The sequence below is a fragment of the Alligator mississippiensis genome, chromosome 2 (assembly GCF_030867095.1).
Source record: "Alligator mississippiensis isolate rAllMis1 chromosome 2, rAllMis1, whole genome shotgun sequence".
Taxonomy (NCBI): Eukaryota; Metazoa; Chordata; order Crocodylia; family Alligatoridae; genus Alligator; species Alligator mississippiensis.
This window is the reverse complement of record NC_081825.1, coordinates 59,561,278-59,584,392: the sequence shown is the minus strand read 5'-3', so window position 1 is coordinate 59,584,392 and position 23,115 is coordinate 59,561,278. Positions and strand designations below refer to the sequence as shown.

General features: G+C 37.2%; 1 protein-coding gene across 1 annotated transcript in view; it reads left to right on the top strand.

The window, feature by feature from the left end:
- Positions 1-19,045, top strand: part of CHIC2 (cysteine rich hydrophobic domain 2) — a 40,702-nt gene extending 21,657 nt beyond the window's left edge. Inside the window, exons 4-6 of the mRNA XM_006276209.4 lie at positions 7,881-7,937; positions 8,104-8,163; positions 11,226-19,045. Of these exons, the coding sequence (XP_006276271.1) occupies positions 7,881-7,937; positions 8,104-8,163; positions 11,226-11,276 (168 nt within the window). The 3' untranslated portion in view covers positions 11,277-19,045. The remainder of the gene's footprint in view (positions 1-7,880; positions 7,938-8,103; positions 8,164-11,225) is intronic.
- The last annotated feature ends 4,070 nt before the right edge of the window (positions 19,046-23,115 follow it).

Below are 23,115 nucleotides of genomic sequence, written 5' to 3'. Positions count from 1 at the left end.
TGCTAAGGGAGTTGCACTTTGTGAATCCTAAATGGCTTCAGGTGTGGTGGCTAAATTCTTGGCTGAGCTAAAATGTCAGTGCTTCTGGGCACATACAGTTGCTGACCTTTAGGTACTTCAGATTTTTTTTTTTCCCTGGAAAAAACTTAAGAAAAATCTATATTGGGCAAGGGTGCATCATGCTTTAGATGTTAGACTAGTTCCCAAACCAGAAATAGCGTAGCATGCCTATATTGCTATATTATGGCATGTTTCAAGCACTACAGTGCTTTGCGCTGTATAGTCATAGGCACTTTGGGGGGTTTTGGTATCTAAGGTTAGGTGAAGTATCTGTTAATAACTCTTATTGGTAATCTGATATTGCCTTTGAGAAGCTAATTAGATAAGGAGAACAGACAGATGGTATCAACATGAAGTGGGTGCACAACTGGTTTAAATACTTCACTGTCATATGGGGGAAGACGTTTCACATGGGACCTGTTCCAGTCAATATGAACATGGATGACTTGTATCATGGAAGAGAAATTACATTTATAAAATTAGTGCATGATAAGAAGCTGGAAGGAGGTGGCAGGCACATTTAAGGATTTGAGGTCAAAGTGGTCAAATAAAGAATGTGAGGGAGGGAGTTATAATTAATCATAAATTGCATATGAGTCAGTAGTGATGTGCTTGGGGCAGGGAAGAGACAAGTCTTGCCCTGGGACATTAACACAAGTGTTATTTGTAAACACAGGAGAATATAGAGGGGGAGACATAAGTGTTCCAGTAAATAAAAAGTGATTGTAAAAGAGAGGTTGATCAGTTATCCTACCTGGAGCAATCTGGCTTACTAGCAGCAAAGGCGACTTACTTCAGATATTAGGGAAACTATATAATATTTATAGCATGAACTATAAAAACTAGGGACATACTTCTTGTCCCAGGACAAGTTGTGCCTGCATTTGTCCTGGAATGCAAAAGGCACAAGGTTGGCATGTACACACACTGCCCTTCCAGTCGAGGTTTAGCGAGCAACTGAATGCACTACTGTTTTTCTGCCACTGATCCAGTGATAAAACTGGGGGACAACAGTTCAGATGCACTTTATCATGTCTCAGAACAAACTTTTAGGACAAACTTTGCTGGTTGCCACGTGGGGCTGGGAAGGGAATTCCACCCTCTCTCCCTGCTGCTGTGTGTCATAATTTGGGTTGTTTTTTTAAGCCTTCCTCAGAAGCATTGGATGTTGGCTGAAGCCAAGACTGTATTTTGACTGGGATGTGCCAGTTATCCTTCTGAGACTTAAACCTGGATGTTCCTGAATAAAGGGTATTTCCCCTCCAATCAGGGTCATACCAGGTTCCTTCCTAATCCCCAAATCACCATATTTGAGGCCAGGAAGGAATTTTACCCTATGATCAGATTGGTATGGTGTTGTGGAGGTTTTTGCCTTCTTCTGTAGCAGGGGGTATGGCCCTCTTCCTGGGATCCCTTGAGCGTATATGAAGCAGTAGCGTATATACAGCAGTAGGACTTTGGCTGCCGTGGTCCCCTTGCTTTAACTATGGTTGTTTAAGTTGTTAAGTCTTGTGATGTGTCAGGGTCAACTGGGTAGTTTTGCTAAGAGGTTAGACGATGGATTTGTGTAGGATGGGAATGATCCTGCCTCAGGCAGGGGCTTGGTCTAGATGACTTACGGAACTCCCTTCCAGCCTTACTTATCTATGATTCTATGATTTTTAGCAGCTCTTATCCCACTGACCTTTTCAGGGTTTGTCACAGGACAGTGGACATCTGAGCGACTGCACTTTGTGCAGGGAAAAAATGGCTTCTCCTGGGACAAATACAGCATCTGTTCATAGCCAAAGACAGTGAAAGCCTGGAAGAAGCTACCTAGGGAGGTTGTATAATCTACTTCATTGGATGCTCTTTAAATTCAGGTTAGACAATGGGCTGTCAGGAATGGATGAATATATGTCCTGTCTCAGAGTTGGGGGTAGACTAGATGGTTGCTTGAGGTCTTTCTAGCTCTATGTTTCTAAGATATAAAAAAAATTGCAGAATACAGCAAGTATATATTGAACAAGCTCAATCTAACAGTAACAGGATGGACTTTTGTTTATTGTTATGATGGCATGTATCAACACATACCATTCCCACATAGTACAATGAACTAATCTCAAAGAACAAAAACAGAACAAATACAATAGTACAGAAGAGTAGACACTATAAAACTGCAACCTTTATAAATCTTATTTCTTTAGATTGCTAACTGATGACCTACAGCCTCAAGAAATTATAAACATGATGAATGATTTTTTTTTTAATTATGAACTTTATCTTCTCCAGAGCAAGTTAGGTAGCTAGCATAAACTGACTATTTCTTTTTGTTATATATTGTGCCTATCTTATCACAGAGAGCCTGGAAAGCAAGGCAAGTAATTTAAGCAGGTAGCAAAGAGAAGCAAAGTGTGAAGGGGGAAACATAAGTAGAGATCAATATATGGAGGTCAGGTCTTGGCATTAATGACCCAGCTTCCCTGAGGCCCCAGGAAGCAGAATGTGGTTGGAAAGAGTTTTTAATTTTTTGTTTTACTTGTTTTTCCTTTGTGGGAAGAGGATCAGAGAGTGAAGATGTACAGAAGCCAGTAATACCCCACCCCATCCAAATGCAAACACCAGCCCTCCCTAGCTTTAAACCTGCCTTATAGTACATGGAGGTTGCTGAGGGAGTGGAATATTATGAATGTATATCCCTGGTGCCCTCCCACTCCTGTCAGTACATTTTTAGGGGACAATAAACTAAGCAAGTCCAAACACCTGTGCCATTCCCATTCTTCCCTTTAACTTCACACATCCTTGCTCACTTCCTTCAGGGAGCCAGGAGTAACACCTTGGCTGTGAAGTATGGAGACCTTGGTCTTATTGAGAGAATAAGAAGAGGTAGTGCTTGAGCATGGGGGAAGGATGTAATTAAGGAGGTTATTTCAAATGGAGTAAGCAAAGCAAGAGGAAGGTATGCTTTGTTGAATGTGGGATCCTCTGCATTCTATTTCTCACCCCAGCCTTCTAGATCAAGCCTAGCATGCCTTGTTTCTTGAGTACATTGAGGTTTTAAGTGTTCCCAGGTTACCTTGATAATAGAGAAGAGATGAATGGCAGGAATTCTGGAAAGCACATGCTGAGGATTGGAACTACTGGATAATGACCTATGTGGATGTTCATAAGAATATAAGAATTGCCATTTACTGGGTCAGTCCATAGGTCCATTTTGCCCAGTATCCCAAATCAGACTGCCAGAGAGTGGATGCTGAAAGGGAGAGTAAACTGTATAAGACCAGAATTCCTTCTGCCCCCCCCCCCCCCCCTCCGGGGCGCCCTTCCTCTTTCACTTGCAGCCTCCAGCATTTAAGGTCTAGGAAGTATCATAGGGAGGCAAGTAGGAGAACTGTAGCTGGGAGGATATAGAGAAGATTAGTGCATATCTGTCACATTACTACATAGTACATATCTGGTAGCAATTCCTGTAAATTCTTGACAACTGTGATACTAGAAAACATGCAAAACTTTTCCCAGTAAGTATGTGTGCGCTTTCTAATATAAAGTGTTCAGGTAAGCAGCCTAGCAATACAAATAGCTAAAACCAAAGGAATCAGAAGTAAACACTTCAAGTGTGAAGCCTTGATTTATCTTTTGGGCCAGTCGTGCCCCCAAATTTCACAGACCTCCCTTACTCGGTACACTACACAAACCTGGAGATGGCCTCCTCCAGAGCTAAATGCTGACTGCTAATTCCCTGCAATGATGCATGTGCATGGTCACAAAATCAAGTCAAACTACAGCATTCTTGTGCATTTCCTTCTTGCATGATTGATTTCTGGCTACAGCATTTTCTATACTTGCATGATTAGCTTTTTTAGAATGAAAGTAAGTGGCATAGTTCAGTGATATCAATAAGATATGGCGCCTTTCTCAGGATTTAGTACAAATCCATCGATTTGTCCGTATGAGCAGCAGCAACTGCCACAGTTCTGTAAAGTCCTAATTACATTGTGTAACTTGCATATTTGAAGTGAAGCATATGCAGAAATTTCTGCAGGATCCAGACCAAAATCATTATCACTTAACTGGGGAAAAAGCTTTAAAATAAGTGGTGTGGGAACAGTCCTTGTTGGGCATGTGCTACATTACAACTTGCACCTGTATTAGAAATTTCAGAAGAAAGTGAGACTGAACTTCCCTATCACTGCTTGACGAGTGAGAACAAAACTAATGATTAATGGTAAAATTGTATTATTGCTGCCATTGCCATTGTTCAAATTTTATACAGTGTATTGAGGTACTTGAATAGTCGGTGTTAGAATCTATATAATACTCAAATGTGCTAATACTTGGAGGCTCCAGCTAGGATTTGAAACCAGTTTGGTTGAATGCTGTAAGCATATAACAATCTTAAAATGACAACATAATTTAAATTTTATAAAAGTATATAGCACAATTGTACAATTAGATAATCTTTTGTTGAAGATTGCTGCTGCCTTGACATGCATGTACATGAGACTTACAAAGTATGAAACTTAAGAAAAAAGTATAATTTTACACATTCTGGTTAAAGGGCTTTGCCTTTGTTCCCATTATTGAATGGTGAAACACCCATTGACCTAAATGGGAGCAGCGTCAAATTGTTACTTGTATATTTGGATTGGGCATTTCCTGAGGGTTGAAGGTGGAACATTGCAAAGGATGCTATCAAAGAGGAATGTTTTACCAGTCAGACCAGTCACAAAAATGTCTCATGTGCTCCAGTCTGATAATTAATTGAAGATGAACTTAAATTATGCCACAAAATATTCTCTGGTGGGGACAGTAAAGGGCATTTTGTTGCTCACAGTTGTGCATTATAAAACATAAATGTTTTATCTTCAGCAGTTTACAAAAAAGTCATTGTCTGCTTGAAATAGTATTTTAGTTTTGTTCAAATATTGTTTAAAAAGTAACTTAAGAAACTGCCAGTATTAAATCTTCCTAATAACGAAAGCTTTCTTCCACTTAATTTGTGCTTTTGTTGTTGCTAACAAATAATTTGCTGTATAGGTTTTTCTGTACACCATTGATAGAGTCTATATGCTTGTCATCCCAGTGTGCTGAAAATGTTACATTCAAATCAAGGGCTCCTTTCTGGTTTTGTATGTCCTCACCTGCTCCTCACTGTAAATCATTGAGATGTCAAGTGCAATGATTAATTAAGCTGCACGTGCAAGTGCTTTTTTTCACCTGTCAAGTAGGAAAGAAAACTTACTATAGAGAATTGTGTGTTGCTGTTTAATTCACTTTTACTCCAAGTGGCAAAGTTTGCAGAAATGCTTTACATCTAAATTTCATTTACATTTATATAGTTATAATTTGGTGTTGGTCTAGGAATTTAAAATATCACAAGGCATAATTTCAAGAATGTGAAGTTTACGGGAGGAATATATTAAGGGCTGAGGAATGTAATGGCTTATGGGGCACTTTTGCATAGGTGTACAGGAGGGTCTCAGCAATATTGTAATTTATTGTATGCAAAATGTTAGCATTAGAATAATTTTAAATCAGGTGCAGAGTCGCTTACAGATTACTGTTTCAAATAAACTGATTAATTCTGCATTACTAACCTATCAGTTTGTTTGTATGCATGTGCGTATAAAATAAGTAATTTCATTCATTTGCAATGCTTGAATTGTTTTTCTCACTCTTTTTTTTTCCAGGCAAGTGGTAACATCAAATTGTATACTGATCTTAATCTGTTATTAAAAGGTCCTAGAAAGGCAGATTACAAGGTAGATTCAGGTTTTGAATCAGTTTTGCCATTGGTTTAGCAGCGGGTGGGCAGGCAGATGCCTACTCAGAGTAGAACCTATTGCCATTTTTCACCATTGATAGAGTAGCCTTTCAGAGTCAATGAGCTCTGTCAATGTGAGCTTGTCAAGGCTACAACTTCATAGACCTGAGAGGCGGTTTGAGAGGTCAGCCCTTTTCAGGTTTGCTGTGATGCAAATGAACTTTAATGCTTAAACAACTATTGGAATTTTTATGTCTGCTCCTTGTTCTTTTTTCTTCACAAAGTCATTGACGAGACATTCAGTGCTTTTTAAATTGGAAGTTGCATTGTGCTAAAGACCTAGTACAGATTTACGGAGGGCTGAAAGCAGTTAGATCATGTTCTTTTCATGGTGCGATTAGAATCAAATCGATTTCCCTACAGCCTTCAGCATTCAGATGGCAATTTTAACAAAGCTTGGGGGCTAGACAAGGGACAAAACGACTGAACTGAATGTTAATTACACTCTGCAGCCTTATTTTCTTTTGATTTGGAGCTGACTGGCAACTAAATTAACAAAAGTGTGACCATAACTGCTGCCCTATTTTCATTTAAAAGGAGAGCAGACTCTAAAAGGCTATCTTTACAAAGAAACAAGTGAGGTCTGCTGATCATTGTTAAAGGGCACTGTTTTTAAAAAAGGTAGTAATAACTCCCAAAACCTTAATTCCAAAAATTAATGCAATAAATTAGTCACTGACAGCCTATTTTTAGAGCTCTTTTGACTCCCACTTTTAATATATAATGTAGTAAAAACACATGTTGATAATGATTATTCATAGATAACAATAATTTTTTAAATCATGTGACCATAGCTCAGGCTTAATCATTTTGTTTAATATTGAAAGACTGCATGATAACTAGAGAGCCAATAATAAATTTTTATATGAACATTTTTTTTTCTTTTGAAATACTAAACCAGTGAAAGCTGTTGTTAGTTTTGATTTGGTTCACAGAATTCCTGCGTGACAGATTTTCAGTTTGATTGTTAGTGTTTGTTTACAATGTCTCTCTTTGGGAGCAGTAACAGCAAGATGCTCCCCTAAACCCCCCCTTTGCCTTGTAAGGAGGCTGCAGCTGCACTAAGTTGCATTTGATCCTTGTCATTGCTCCGTTCTTTTGCACCTGCAGTTCTGTCCATCTCATCTTTAACACCTGGCATCATGAATTATCCTTCTTTATTCATACTGCTAGTAAATCCCATTTAGGGCTGAGTAGCATATATTGTGGCTGCCAAATGACCATAAATGTCAGAGAACATTTCTAAAATGTAAATATACACAAGATACTGTGAAGTTTTACTGCAAAAGTGTCACCTACTTTCCATTAATATTTTTGCATACATGCAAATTTCAACTTTAAAAGATTTCAAGGTTTAGATTTTAAAATATTTTGGAATTCTTTGCCAAAAATGTCACGTGTGAAAGCTTAGGTGATCAAAGATTTAGAGCTTTGGGATCTTCACTGTTGGTTTTAAGTGTTTATAGGTTATCAGAACTTTCTGTATTTGCATTTCCAGGATTATCTGGTGTTCAGAGCTAGAGTTACAAGGATAATTTCTTTTATGTATTGCTCATAGAATATTAGGTATTTATACTTGACCTCTTATTGCAAAATAGAGTTTAAAGCAGCTGTCACATCCAAATGATGACCTTTTTAGAAGCAACATAGTCAAATTAATGGGATTGGGTAACTTTATTTTTATGCTTAACAATTGTTTGAAAATTGCTGTGAAGTACACTTATAAGAGGTTAAGGCCAAATTGATCTTCATGTAATTAAAATGTATTTATGAGCAGTTCTGCTTAAAAGTTGGAACACTTTTTTTTCCACAATCCCATAGTTAGTTGCTTTTGTTTCTTAAAAAGGTCATCTCTGTTCTAGTTACTGTTTAATACTGAGAAGCTTTGATAGTGCTGCAGACCACCCTGTACTTAGTCACTGTCCTGTACCTCTCTCCTTTTCACACAAAAGCAGCTGCAAAACAAAGTTTTTCTAAAACCAGTCAAGAGTAAAATTCTTTCTCATTTGTCTTCCAGACACGAAGATCGATTGAGAAGTTATTAGAATGGGAAAACAATAGGTTATACCACAAGGTGAGTGCCGCAGGGAGCAGCTTCGTACTGTTGGAGTCTGAATTGCACAGTATGGAAACAGATGCTTTTGTTGAACGAAAAATATGAAAGGTGGACAAATGGGCTAGTCTGTGTGCTGCAATAAAATACAGCTCATTTTTCTTCTTTTTCTTTCCTCCTTGTCTAGCTGTGCTTGCATTGGAGACTGAGCAAAAGGAAATGTGAAACGAATAACATGATGGAATATGTAAGTTAAAGGGCTGTTTTGTGAGTTTCTCTATTAAATGATCATTTATTTTGCTTCTGATCTTATTCTTTTCATGATTATTAATCAGTAAAGGTGTCAAGAGCTTAATCGCCTGAGTGCAAGGATTTTCTACGGTTCACAGATGCATGGTTTCATGTGCAGGGCTGATTTATAAAGTTATGAATGACTTGAAAACAAGGCTTCACTGTGTTCTGAAAAATAATAAATTAATTGCCAAGATAAAATAGCTTGAACATGTGCTGATGGAGTGTGAAATTTTAGATGCTGTATAAAGAATAACTGCAACTTTGGTTACGCAGCAAGTCAGATATGGCTGTTTTATATAATGCTAATCAAGTCTAAAAGTATGGAAGAAGACCTTTCAACTAAGCTGTTGGAGCTTAAGAAACCTTTACCCTTTTTAGGTTTTAACTACCCCATATCTCAAGTGTCTTGAAAGTATCTTTATCTTTTAATAGCATCACTAAAATATTTTTTTAAAGTCATCTTAATAGTCAGCTGTAACAGACTCCCCAGTTCCTTTATTCTCTAAAAAGTGTATATATTAAAAAGTTCTGTGCCACTTAATGGCATAGAATTTTTCATGACTGTTTTAACCATTTTATAGGTAGTTGGAGGAAAATGCTTGGGGTGGATTAATTTGCTAAAACTATATCATTAGAACAGCTAAGGTTTTTTTTTTTTTTTTTAATTGTGGAAAGTGAGAGCAGGAAAGGGTTAACTCTTTAAAGTAAAGACTAACCTTGGAGAGATACCTTGTTTGCATTTCTAACTTATCTATGGTGTTTTATTATATGATATTTTATCTATTCTTTGAAACAATGCAGCCATCATAAGCAGCCGCATATAAAAAGATTGATTAAAACAGTGATTAAATAGTTAGAAATTATCTTAAAATCATCTTATCTCTGTTAGCCTTTCCCCTTTCTTCCATTTCAAACTAAGTCCTATTTCTAACCTGAAATATAAAAGATTTTTAAAATGCCTCTTTTCATAGAATAGCTCTATTCAGTGAACTGAATAAGTACATTTTTATATTATTATCTTTTATATAAAGCATGTTAATTTATGATGAGACATGAGATACTTCGCTATAACCAGAAAAAGGCAAATTTTAATATCCCGTTTTGATCTTGACCTATATGAACACGCTCCTGTTTTTTCATCGCTGAAGACTACCTTCTTTCTACAGCAAGTACTTGTCATAGTCCCCTCCCCCAAGTCTTTTGCCAGTTAAACTGGAAGCATAAGAGACTATTTTTTAAAATTCACTTTGGAATATGGCTTACCATATCTGAAACCTAATGTTTTTAAGATGAACTTGTAAGAAAGTAATGTTATTCTTCATATAGTGAACATTGTGTTGATTTGGGTATAAAACCATTTGGTCTATATAAGTTGAGCATAAGTGTTCACAAGATCAGGGACTAAGGGTGAAGAAAAACAATTTCTAAAACTTCTAACAAGTTTTCTGCAGATGTATTTAGTGTGAATTAAATTTCTCAGGCCTAATTTTTCACAGAATTCCTTTGCTCCACTCTTTAGTTAGCAGCTAGTAATATACTGATCTCAAAGTAATTAATTGTATTAAAAAATAACGGGGGAAAATGAACCTACTATTTCATTACTCTCCTGACTTCATGTTTAGGCATCTCAGTTGACCTTGATCACATAAGGGGTTTTATCCAAATGTATAATACTAAACAATGAGCAAGGTGCTTTCCATATACCCATGTAAACAATGACTTGCACTTTTGTAGGTTGCTGGAGTTTGAAATGTAGGGGTGAATTTCAAAATGTGGAACACATATCCATCACTTAGTCAGTGGAGATGCTGGGAGTTTGGCATTTTTGATACAAAGCCACCTTTATATAATAATATAGATTCAGAAACCAAACTTTAAAGCACCTAATTTAAAAAAGTCTTAACTTCATTGATCAAATTAGAGCTTTCTTGGCATTTCATGAACTAAAAAAAAAGGAAATATCCTCTAAACTGCCAGTTGTACATTTCCCCCCATGCTCTCATATCTCTCTGTTATGTATTTCAGGTAATAGGCTTTTTATATGAATGTTTAACAGTAAAAATGTGTATCTTTAAAATTAAATGTCTTAAATATATTTCATATAAGAAATAAACTTAGATGAAAGGCAAGCAGTGTGTGTTTAAATTCATAGTTAAGTTATTCTGGAAATATCAGTCCAAGAAGAATGTTAGGAATCCCAGTTTATTGTGTCTGTATATTTATAGACATCTCTTTGCAAAAGGAACATTTTCATGAAAGGCTGTTTCCTTAAGATGCTCTTCCAATATTTTCAAATATTCCTTAAGATGCTCTTCCAAATATTTCACCTATATTTTATTTGAGGTGTCTCATCTCAAAGTGTCAACATGGCATACAAAATACTCCATGGAATTTCGATAGAATCCTGCCCTGTATTTTCATGCTGAAACATGAACCAAGTTTCTTATTACCTACAAGAGCTTGTCTGAGATAGAGGTGGACAGTCTTGAAATGCATAAGGAGATAGGAGATTAGTGGAACAGTAATCAGACTTTTTATGGAAAATGATCAAAACTGTAAGCATAGCTTTATAATAATGAATACATTGCTAAATTAATTTGAACTGAGAGAATATTTATAATGTGGTTGCAGAGTTATTCTCATGTATTCATCTTCTCTCTCAACAAAATATAGACGTTAGTTTTTTACGGAAAACTTATGAGCCAGATAACTGAGTCTGTTAAAGATTAATTGGCTGGTGGCATACTTTAATGTGTCTAGTGACCTGTGAGCCATGTTCCTCTCCCCCATTATTATATTTTGGGTATTATAGTTTACTGCTCTTAGATAGGCACATGCTGTGTGCATCACTTACTAATGACTCCCTACCCAAGGAGGGTGGCATGGGCCTTGATTGTTCCTTTCCCCATAGTTTTTGATAAACTTGAACAAATTTTGATTGGATGCTGTATTACATTTCAGCTAGTTGATAGGATTCATTCCAAGTCTATTTAATTTTTTTTTCTTTTTACACAGGTCATCCTTATAGAATTTTTACCAAAGACTCCAATTTTTCGACCAGATTAGCATTTATTTATAGAGACTTACTCAAGTATGTTGTCTTTTCCAATGGTGCCTTGCTTGGTGCTCTCCTGGTGGTGACATAGCATTGGTTCTACAGAATCTTGTGGTGTTTTTGTTCTTCATTTTGGTTTTTAATAACAGCATGTTCTAAGTGCATTTTGTCAAACTTTGCAAAAGTCATTTCATGCAAATGTTAAATACTACTTAAGTTATTACTTGTACTTTTTCTGTTTGTTCACGTATCTTGGTTTTTTTCAGGCGTGTGTGTGTATGTATGTGTGTGTGTGTGTGTGTGTGTATGTGTGTGTGTATATATATATATATGTGTGTGTGTGTGTGTGTGTGTGTATATGTGTGTGTGTGTGTGTGTGTATATGTGTGTGTGTGTGTGTGTGTGTGTGTGTGTATATGTATATATATGTATATATATATATATATATATATATATATATATATAAATAAAAATACAGCTGAAATAGTCTACAAGTCAGCAGGTATTTTTCCCCCTGAAAATAATTTAATCATTTGATTGTAAATTGTATAAGTTTTAATGATGTACCTCAGTAAAACTTCTATAAACCTCCCCAAATTTTGCCAGTGACATTCCAGTCATAATTTTTATTTCTTTTGGGATATCAGTCAGCCACCTCCAGTTTGTATAGTGAGATGCATTTGCTTTTGAAACTATATTTTTTGGAACCCAGATGTCACTGCACCATTACAAGTCTCTTTACTGTTTAATGAAGAGATCCTGTCAGCTGGTTCTGAGGAAGATCTACTTTAATAGTTAATAAACCAGAAGTATAATTATTTTACTTAGACTAGAAGAAACACTGAAGGATTTGCATGCATCTTGTGATTTGTAGAGCTCAGGATCACAAAAATACACTAGTATTGCAACTTAATGTATATATTATACGACAGGCTAATGCCATATAACAGCTTTACTCTTATTGTTTACCAGCTATTGTACACAGGGGTGCAAAATAATTGTTTCAGTAAATTTATTATCCAGGAAAGTCTCTTTCAGTAGCTCAGAAAAAGTTACCTGGTAGGCAAGTGGGTTTGAGAGAAATCTTGAACATTACAGTTCAGGTCAAAATGCAGATACAAACAGATGCTATGTAGCTCAAAGTCAAGTCAGGTATGCTGGACAATAATGAAGACTTTATTTACTGCACCCTGGTTTCTGCTCATTCTGGTTTACAGAGTTTTTTCTGCACAGGTATGTTTTTTTAACTGAATACATGATGTAATGCTTGGGTCAGGTCAGTTGTATTTAATTCCTTTAACTTATCTCTCTTGGTTGTACATATCTTAACACACATTTTTCTTTTAATAGCTACTCAATCTTTAAGTATATATTTGAAAGTACTGTACATGAACTGTGCTGTACAGTACTGTACATGAACTGTGCTGTACAGTACTGTACATGAACTGTGCTGTACAGTACTGTACATGAACTGTGCTGTACAGTACTGTACATGAACTGTGCTGTACAGTACTGTACATGAACTGTGCTGTACAGTACTGTACATGAACTGTGCTGTACAGTACTGTACATGAACTGTGCTGTACAGTGTATTCTAATAATTTGCTCCTCTAATGGCTGTGGTAGCAAGCAATAATGTGAATAACTATGAAAAACAAATTATACCCTGCTTAATATTTGTATGAATGGAAAGTTGACACCACTAGAAGAATAACATCCTCTTTTTAATCTTTTAAATATAAGTTTCATTTTTTGCAGTAATATACATATCTTCATGTTGCAAACTATTTTTATATGCTTCTTCAAAATAATTATTCTATATATATCTTCCAGTCAGTGTTATAGTCTCCATTATTTGATATCAGAAGCTGTCTAGAAGGTGTTAAGAGCTCTCTTAATCTGTGTTCTCCATACATGCCTCAAACTTGAGATCTTCCATTACTCAACTTCTGTCTTATTTCAGACTTTGAAAATAGCTCTGCCTCTATTTCTTGTGTTATGTTTTATTGTACCAAAGTTCTCAGTTGACTATGTAAAATAAATTATGACCTAATTATAATGAAACCCCATGGGATTGTAAGACAAGTTCATTGGAAGAGGGTGTTTGCTATAATAGGGTTAGTCAGTTCACTATATTGTAACAATTGCAACAGCAGGAACTGCATTTTTTCATTATGACAAGTGGGGGTTGTTATAATGAGGCTGTAGATGTTTCTCAGAGGTAGTGTTGTACATTTATAATCTTTTCCAGTTCTGGGTGATATGTCATCTGTATGGAGAAATACCTGTGGGTATGCCTACACTGTAGTCACTGCTGCACCTGTAGCTCGTGGAGATCTACTCAAGTTAGCTTTAAATTAGCTAGGTCAGGTACTGCTAATAATGCAGCTGCATAGTATGCAGTTCACACAGACTGGCCACTTGGTTATTTTCCCAGGTTCTCTAGGTTTTGCAGCTGTGTTGAGTTCTGTACTAGCTCAAGTGTACTGTCAATACTACTAGGGTTACCATATTTCTAGGTCCAAAAAAGAGGACACCTGTCACTGGGGGTGGGGGGGGGCAGGAGGGGGGTAGAATATGATGATGGGGGGAGGGGTGCCCTGTCCATTCTTTTGCCCCTCACTGACAAGCCACCTACCCCCGCTCCCATCCCTGCTGTTGCCCCTCACTCTGGACCCACTGACCCCAGCACTGCCAGTGCCCCTCCCTCCCAAACAGCAGTACCCTGGCCCCTACCTCTTGGCGCCCTTTACTCTGAACCCGCAGCCCCTGGTGCTTCCAGTGCCTGGCTCACCCAACCCACAATCACCCATCCCATCCCCTGTGCCCCTCTCCCTACCTGCAGCCCCTGCCCCCCTACCAGTGCCCCTCACTCCTGACCTGTAATCCCTTGCTCCTCAGCCCTGCTAGTGCCCCTCACCCCCGACCTGCAGCCCCCCAGTAGCTCAGGCAGTGCCTCTCACCCCCGATCTGCGGCTCCTGCCCCCCCAAACCCTGCTGGTGCCCCTCACTCCCCACCCACAGGCCCCCCTACCTAGTGATGCCCCTCACTCCCAACCCTGCTGCCCAAGCAGCTCCTGCATTGCTATCTCACTCTCCATCCCTCCCTCCCTCCCCCTGGCTGTTTTTTGCTGTTCCTCTGCTCTGTTCCTCTGTAAGCAGCTGGCGTGGAAAGGCAGAAGAACAGCAAAAAACCTGGACATTTTGCTCTTATTTTAAAAACCCACCTGGACGCAGCACGGGGCCAAAAAAGAGGACATGTCTGGGGAAACCCGGATGTATGGTAACCCTAAGTACTACCCAAGCTCACTAGATTGAAGCTAGCAGTGACTGCAATATACATGTATCCTGACTGGTTTAAAGGCTTACAAGGGACGTATACCAAGTGAAAACTTCATATGTGGTACTGTCCTGTCTCAAGAATGTGACTGGTCAGGTGTGGAATTTGAATTAAAATTACTGTAATCCAGTTGGTTAACAGACTTTGTGGCTAATTTTTTTCTTAAATCTCTGGGTTGCCCCTTGAAATTTCCATTGTAAAGTAAAGGTCCAAAAGAAGCTCTTATCCTTTTGTAGGTCACTGACTCTGGAATTTCATCATATAAAGGATGTGTTAAAATATCTGAAATCATGCTTTAAGAATCAATTCTCATCAAACTCAAGGTCTCTGACTGGGGGTGGCATATAGGGAAATAGGCATTTGGGATCATATAGGCCGTTATGCTTGACCAGGATTCTCAAATGCTTGTAGTTTTCTTGACAGGCAAGCCCATTCGTCTAGTTATAAAATTTCTTTACACAAGTCCTTAAGCCTCTGAGCAAGAATCATAGAAATTGGAGATGACCAAGACAGCAAGTCATTGAGTTAATCTCTGTAGTGCACTGTAGAGAATTTTTAAAATAAATTTTAATCTCCAAAATTCTGTTTGAGCTATAGTTACTTTACATGTTTCTAACAATGGGGTTTATGCTACCTTCCATGCCCTAATTTGGGCAGACCAGAAAACAATGGTAAAGGGAAACAAAGTATTAAAGAGACTATTTGCTTTTAATGGGGGTGTGGGGTGTGTAAGCCTTTTGCTTTTCTGAAGGATATATTTGTGCTATTGTTTATAGAAGAAGTGCTCAACCCCCAGCCTGTTGTCCAGGTCCAGCCCATGAAGACATGTCATCCAGCCTGCGATGATCCCCACAGTTCCAACAGTTTGGGGGTGGGGGAACAGTGCAGTGTTAATTGCCACTCCCCAACTGTCAGATTTCTGGACCTATGGAAATCCCAGTGGGCTGGATAGTGTGGCTCTGTGTACTAGATTGGACAAACAGAATGGCCCCGTGCCTGTCACAAGGCCGAAAGGTCTGAGCACCACTGCTTTATATAAATGTAAAGCATTTAACACACTAGGATCGGATTTGTTAGACTTCTAGCAATGCTAATAATTAGTTAACAGTGCTGCTCATCTATACCATTCATCAATATTTGCTTGATCAGTGAAGACTGGCTACCCTCTTGGTATATTTCATCTTTAATTTACATATGTATCTACTTATGCCTATTTCATCCTTAGGAGAAAACACCTGGTGATAAAAGCATCAATGGCTATCTGTGATAGTTGATTATAAGCATAGTTGCCTTTGACTGTTTGGCCAAGACTTCCCTTCCTTTTTTTGTAAACACTGACATTTGGTAAGCCCCTTAGTGAGGGTATTTTAACTATATTTATGCATATAAATAAATTAAAACCTTTCAGAATATCCATTAGAATAACAGTTTTTCATAACTGTATTGGATTCTGAGAACTTGTAGTTGGCTACTAAATGACATGTGAAAGGGTTCAAAATTATTTTGATTTTTTCCCCCCTCAAAATTTACCAATTAAATGTTGTCAGCTCATAATTTTATAGCAAGTTGCATAATATTTAGGGCTTTTTCATAATGCTTCAACTCCTGAAAACACATGAATAGGTGTAAAGGTCAGCTTCTATTTTTTTAGGTTAATGTGACAGCTCTCATTGCTGCAGACAAGGTTTTAAGCACTAAAGGCTCAGAAACCAGAAGGCAAAGAAAAAGCACTCCGAATTTATTCTTTTTAACACTCATAATTTTCACACTAGTCACATGACTTTTGTAGCCTGATTTATGATTTTTGAACATTTGGGGTTGGCAATCCTGAAAATTACCACATTTTTCAAATACAGGTTTCCTTTGCTTTATGCTGTACATGCATTCCTGGAAAATGGTGCATAACTCAAATTCGCATAAAGGGAATCCACTTTACAATGTAATAAATATCGGAGACGTTTCAAGACGTCGACTGTACTGACCCCCAGACCCATTTCTACCCCTTTTTACAGGACAGTTTTGGTACTTCCCAACAGCAGACAATACACACAAGCACAAGGCACTATCATAATGGGGATAGCAACTACAGAAACACGTGTCGCAGACAACAAGCGAGGAGCACAGATCCACACAGAAGACTATATTTGGGTGTGCATCACTCCCACAATGCACAGCACAAAGCAGCTTTCACCACATGGATTGTATAAGAGTGAATTTACCTCACATATAATGATTTTTTGGTATAAAAAGGGTCATCACATAAGAGCAAATTCACACATACAGAACCTGCATGAATCAAGGGAAACCTGTACTGAGCAATTTAAACAAGTTCCTTAACTAAAGTGTTTATATCTGAAGCAAACAGTCTAAGATTACTAAAATCCCTGCCCTTTTTCTGCAAAGACCTGTCAGTATACTCAGAAGTAGATATAGTATATTCAAAGTACTTCATTTGGATAAATAAAAGAAATACGATGTTATGTTAAGGGCCTTTTAATTCCTATATGAGATCAAAACCCAGAAGTTTCTAAAGTAAAATTGTTTATAATTAATAATGGATGCACCTTAGTCCCAGAAGTTGTTTTGGATTCCTTGTAGGAATTCAGTCAGTATGAGAGGTGCTTTCAGTCTGGCTGGCTTTGGATCCACGACTAAAACCACTTATGCTTCTGCTTGAATAATTTGCTAATGAAAAGACAGTATTTCAGAAGTAAAATCTGTATTCATTGCCACTAATTTGCTGTAATTTCTGTGATTTTCTTCCCCAGACCCACATGGCATTGCCATCCCACGCAGCTTTCTAAGTATAGTGTTTAATTTCTGTGTTAGCCATACCTCTGAAGAAAAAACTAATTCCCCAAAACTCTTAGGAAAAATTAAAACAAAAGTAGTAGGCTGTTCATATGAAGTTTTATGAAATTGCATCTGAAAAGATGATGTGGACTTAAGTGTGTATGACTGTTTCAGAATGTTGTTGAACTATGGCCACAAGAGCCTACATCACACAGGATGTTAGACCGACATAAGCATTTTAGAACTTCAGAATAAGAGAAATAAATCTATTTGCTTTATTTGAGCCCTTAAACATGGAACTAAGAAATTCCAATGACTTTCTCCCTGGAAAGCATTTCCTATCAATTCTCTTTCTATGAAAGGTGTAGCATAGTGAGGAGATTCTGGAGGTGGTGAAAATGGTTGTTTTTTGTCACAGATACAACAGGGAGAAGTATAGAAGCAAACATTCTCCTTAATGCATGAAGTAGCTCATGTGCTGTTCCCATTAGTGCAGTGCTGTAGATCTCAGGCCAAATTAATGTGTTCTGATTTATGGATAACAGTTCTTGGTAGCATGTCTAGCTTCACACTTTACTGTATTGTATACTGACAGTCAACATTCAGCATGGTTTGGTGCATCTTAAAACTACTTAAAAGGCCTTTTAAAACTGGAATGGAGCTTTAAAGCTACCTTTGCTTTTAGCCCATCACATCTGGATGCAACCAGTTTTCATAATAAGAGGCTTTTTTTTGTTTGGTAGAAGAAGCCCTTTTAAACATTTAATCCAGGCATGTGTCCTTTGATACTGCTTCATTAAAATCAGTTTGTCTCAGAGTATTTGTGAAAGCTACACAAATAAGGCAGGGGTGCAATCAAGATAATTATAGTAAGTTTTAGTGGGAAGGCAAGGTGCAAGATACCAAAACTGTCTTGAGTTTGTCTATATAAAATGGTATTGAGGGATGATAGTTATATTGAAGTTAGTAGAATCCTTTGTAGGAATTTGCGTAGACTTTTAATTCCTGCTACTACATTCTAGGTTTTGGGCGAGTGCAACATTGACCTCTTGGCTGTACTCTAATGAATGGTAATTTCTTACATTGTATTTCTTATAAAGAAAGTTTCCCTCTTAAAGACAGAATCTTCTAGTGTTCTGAAAACTGGTCCCCCTTAGCTTAAATTTTTTAAGTGTCCATATAAAAAGGAGTTATTCAGGAAAGCTGCCAGCTTTAAATATTTACCACTCTCTTCCAAGGCTGAAGACTATAATGCATGGCTAATTGTTTCCAAAAAAATTTCCTAACTTGTCACATGACAGGAGCTGTCTGGACTATGTAACGACCCAAGAGCAGGGTCTGGTGGGAATTAACTTAAGTTCAGATAAGTTAGGAAGATTTAGTAGTCAGCTATCTTGAACTGCTGTCAGATGTTCACCTTCGAAGGACAGAAACTACGTTTTAAAGTATTCCTTGCGATTTACTTTCATTTCCATATGTTATTTTGAATGTTATTTTGCCTTGTGTTAAATTCTAAAACCAGTGATTGTAACCCAAAATTTTCTTTCAGTTTCTATGAAATGTATTTTAAATTTCTTAAACCATTTTATAGACCATATTATAGATCAGATATACTGGTACAATGAAAGAATAAAGTATTTTCAGGTGGGTCGTTGTTTCTATTAATTTTATTATACCAACAGAAAGACTTTCTTAAGTTTTTAAAAGTTTATTTTTCATCTCTAATTTCAGCATGCTTCATAATTCATGAAGATATATTATGCATTTCAAAATTTACTCGAACACACCAATAGGGAAGACGGAGTATTTCCTTAGTGAAAAGTGTAACACTTTCTTTTTGCCTAATACTGAAGTATTCGGAGAAAATGCTAACCTCAGGACTGTTTCCAGCTGAAACTAAATTAAGAATAATTTTCTGCAAAGCAGTGTCCTTAGAACTTGTCGCCTAAATTAACTCCTGTGTATTTCAGTTCATAAAATTGAAGTTAAGCAGAGTTGCTTTGGGCTCCCTCTGTACATTAAAATCAAATGTTAAAATCACATGGACCATCACTGCTATGACATCATTCTTAACACTACAGTCATGTTAAATGCATTATAAAGCAGTAATCCTAAAAATGATTTATGAGATTGAGACTGACATTTGTCAAACCAGCCAAATCAACTTGTTAATATAACTACATTACACCAGTCTAGTAAAATACAAAATATAATTTGGGAAGGAGTGTAATAGCAAAACAATGAATTCATTTTAAATCTAGATGCTTAGGAGGCTGCTATTCCATGTAAACTCAGCAGTAGTTATGTCAATTAAGGATCTGATGATAAATGTTTGAGAAAGATTTGATTGCTGCTAGTTGACCATTGGAAGATTCCACTTCAAATATTTTAAATCCAGGATGAGTGCCTAAAAGCTTAGGGGCCAGTTCCATATTCATAGGGCATTGGGTGGTTGAAAGCCACATAATTGTAAATACACAAATTTAAGAGTATTTAACTGCATCTGTACAATTACAGAAGTTAATCTGTTGCTGAATTATGTGACTTTATTTAACACATCAACATTCTGTTAGTTTTTCCTGACCTGACCCAGGATTGGAATGGATTCCAATACAAAACCTTTTTAAAGCATTTCTTAAGTTGTATGTATTACAAATTAATAAAAGGCTTATGAAACTATTTCTAAGGCCTGCTCTTTTCATTTTTGCAACGTGTGAAAGGTGTTTTATAGCATAACAATGTCTCAAATAATTTTAAATTTAATATTTTTTAATTTAATTTGAGAGAGAATGAAAAATGTATGTTGAATGATTATAGATGTTCCTGAAAACTCCAGCACTACAGTTTTCAGAGTTGGTGGCATTACCTTTACCAAGTTTTTTAAACTGGGCTTAAGTATATTCTTGTTATGGCTGTTCTTCTGTCCTTTTTAAACATGTAATACTTCCATATAGTTAACATATCATTTCCACAGACTTGACAGAAAATCACCACTTTATTCACAAAATAATCATTGTAATTTATTTGCTTCAATTTCAATCTTTGCTTATAAAATCTAGTAATGTTGGTCAACCTAAATTTTAATAAGCAATACAAATCTAACCCTATTGGTGCTATAAGGACAGTATTGAATTTAATCAACCGGCTTCTTATTTCTTTATGTGTGAAACATTTTACACTTTGGTTGCTTTACTAAAGAAATTCTAACAGCTTCTTTTTATATATATGAAAAAACCCTGGAGCTACTCTGAAGCATGCAGGGTGTTGTAATTTCAGCTTGCAAAGCGGTATGATACAATGTTGCTGAGCAGAAAAGCGCACGATAGATTTAATGTAGCCAATTGTGTACTTTTCAAAAAAAGAGTAACTGTTCAGTGTGAGTTAATTTTGGATTTTTTCAGCATCTCTCTTTTAGGCTTTGTGCTGCATTCTTCTAGACAAATGCGTATTCCATGTGGGCCACTGTTCTGCTAAATGCTCTCAGTTCTCCTTTTGCAATCAAGATTATGTTGCTAAGGAGATTTTGCTTTTATTGGTGCCATTGATTTGTGTTAATACGTTTTGAATACCTCTCGGTATTCTTCCGTAGACAAGGCCAAAAGAAAAACTTCCCTGAGTTTCCCAATTTACATTACAAATGGAGCGGTGGTGTAATGAAGCCAATATAAAGTGGGCAGTTGAAAGGGAACTAAAGAAGGGCACTCAAGTGAGAAATGAAGAAATGTGCCGAGAGCAGCCTGCAGGCCGCCTTCAGTCCAGCTGCAGGAACTGGCTCAGGCCAGAAGGAGAGGCAGAGGGAGAAGAGAGAGCGCCTCCATCCGCAAAGACCACCCACTTTCTGTAGCCCAGCTCTCCATGGATTACCTCATTGATTAACATGGGGCAATCACAAAGCACTGCTCTGGCTGCAAGAGGAGACTCTCTCCCTTGGGAGCGATGGGGGAGGTTATTCCACCTCTTAGCACAGTAGCTTCCTCTATGAATCCCACAGAGAGTCCTAGTAAGGCTTCTCTGTTCTTCCTAAATGCTTCTCATGCTTTAATTTTAAATACTTGATAGTGTTTCTTTAGAGTGCTTTCTTTTCTGGGTACAGTGTGCATGGAGTGAATTTGACTTTTGCATCTTTTGCCTTCATACTAAGGAATAGAGGGGACCTTCCTGAACCCCAGAAAACTATACTTCTTGCTTATTCAATTTTATCTACTATATAAAATTCATACCTGAGTGAGGAATTAAGTGAGCAGCTACGTGGTGTTACTGTTGTGAGGGCAGGTTCACTGGTAAAAAATAATAGGGTAAAATGCAAATAGAGTAGTTACCACACTTGTCACAATGCTTAGAAAATCTTTCCTATGGAGAATGTTTTCCCATTCCCTTTTAAACCAGTCTGTGTCCCCTGAAAATGATGAATTGACTCAATTTTCAGTTAATTGTATTTGGTATCTGGCCAGACAGAACTTTTAGTAGGAGTCATATGGAATTATAATGCAAAATATGTTTTCTGACTCCTGCAAGATCTGCTTTAACTGGAAACACATAGGGGTCTCTGCCTGCTCCCAGTCAAACTCATAGGAGATTTACTTGCAACTTTATTGATGCTTCCTTCTCCCATTGTTCTTGAATAATATTAAAGTCAAGCATACTTCCAAAAATGTCAAATTGCCACAAGGTTACTGATAGTAATGTAATCACATTACCAAAACATGAAATGCAGTTTTCAACTCAGTTGTTTTGGGAATGAGAGCATTGCACAGTGGTAGTACTACATTTGTTCAGTAGTTTGTCAAGTGAAAGTCAAAGGAGTTTTTTGCCCTTCCTTGCAATGTTACATTTAAAATAGAAGCTGAAAGAACAGGGAGTTGGTTTAGTTAATGTGGGCTTGGGGACTTACTGGAAAGGGTGGCTAAAAGAGGGTCTTGTAATTATGAAAGAGTTTTACCAGACTAAGTATGGTGTATTGGTTTGGGGAACAGGTGTTATGAGATTTGCTTTTGGAACTCTTCCTGTGACACCTGGCTTCAGTCTGTAAGATATTATCAGAGCTTCTACCAATTTGCAATTATGGGATTTTGAGGCTGGATACTTAGGTTTGATGAGACTTATGTTGGTCCAGCCAAGACTATAGCCAGTGCTTAAGATCACTTTCCTTGGGTCACACCAAAGTAGGTATACTATTGGAAAAAATTTGACCCTTTGAATATTTGGCCATTGTGCTTTTGTCACATTTGGCTTGGCTATCAGCAGTAAGTGTCCTATGGCCTTTGGGCCTGTCATGGAATAGGCTAGTTCTTCATTACAATTTTTGCGATCAGTTCATTTTGCAAATATGTAGTACATGAAATCTTTTTGCTAAATTATCTGAAGCCTCCTGGTTTGGAGCTCACTTGTTTTGTGGGATGAGGGAACAGGAAGAATTTGTATTCAGAGGAAGCATACAAAACTTAACCCATTAATGATCCATGCTAACTTCTAACCTTCATGACATGAGATTAATGCAGACTCATGGGAAAACCAAAGACAGTACAATGTGAGGAGTTGCAATCAAACTAGGCTAGAGAAAATTATCTATATATTCTTAGTTCTATCCCAACATGTCAGGCAACTTAGTAGCCAGAAAAGGGAAATCTGGGAATCTCTTTTTTTAGAATTCAAAACTATTTAAAATAATATGAATTAATAGATGGTATTAACCTGTGGTAAGTTTACAGCTAGGCAAG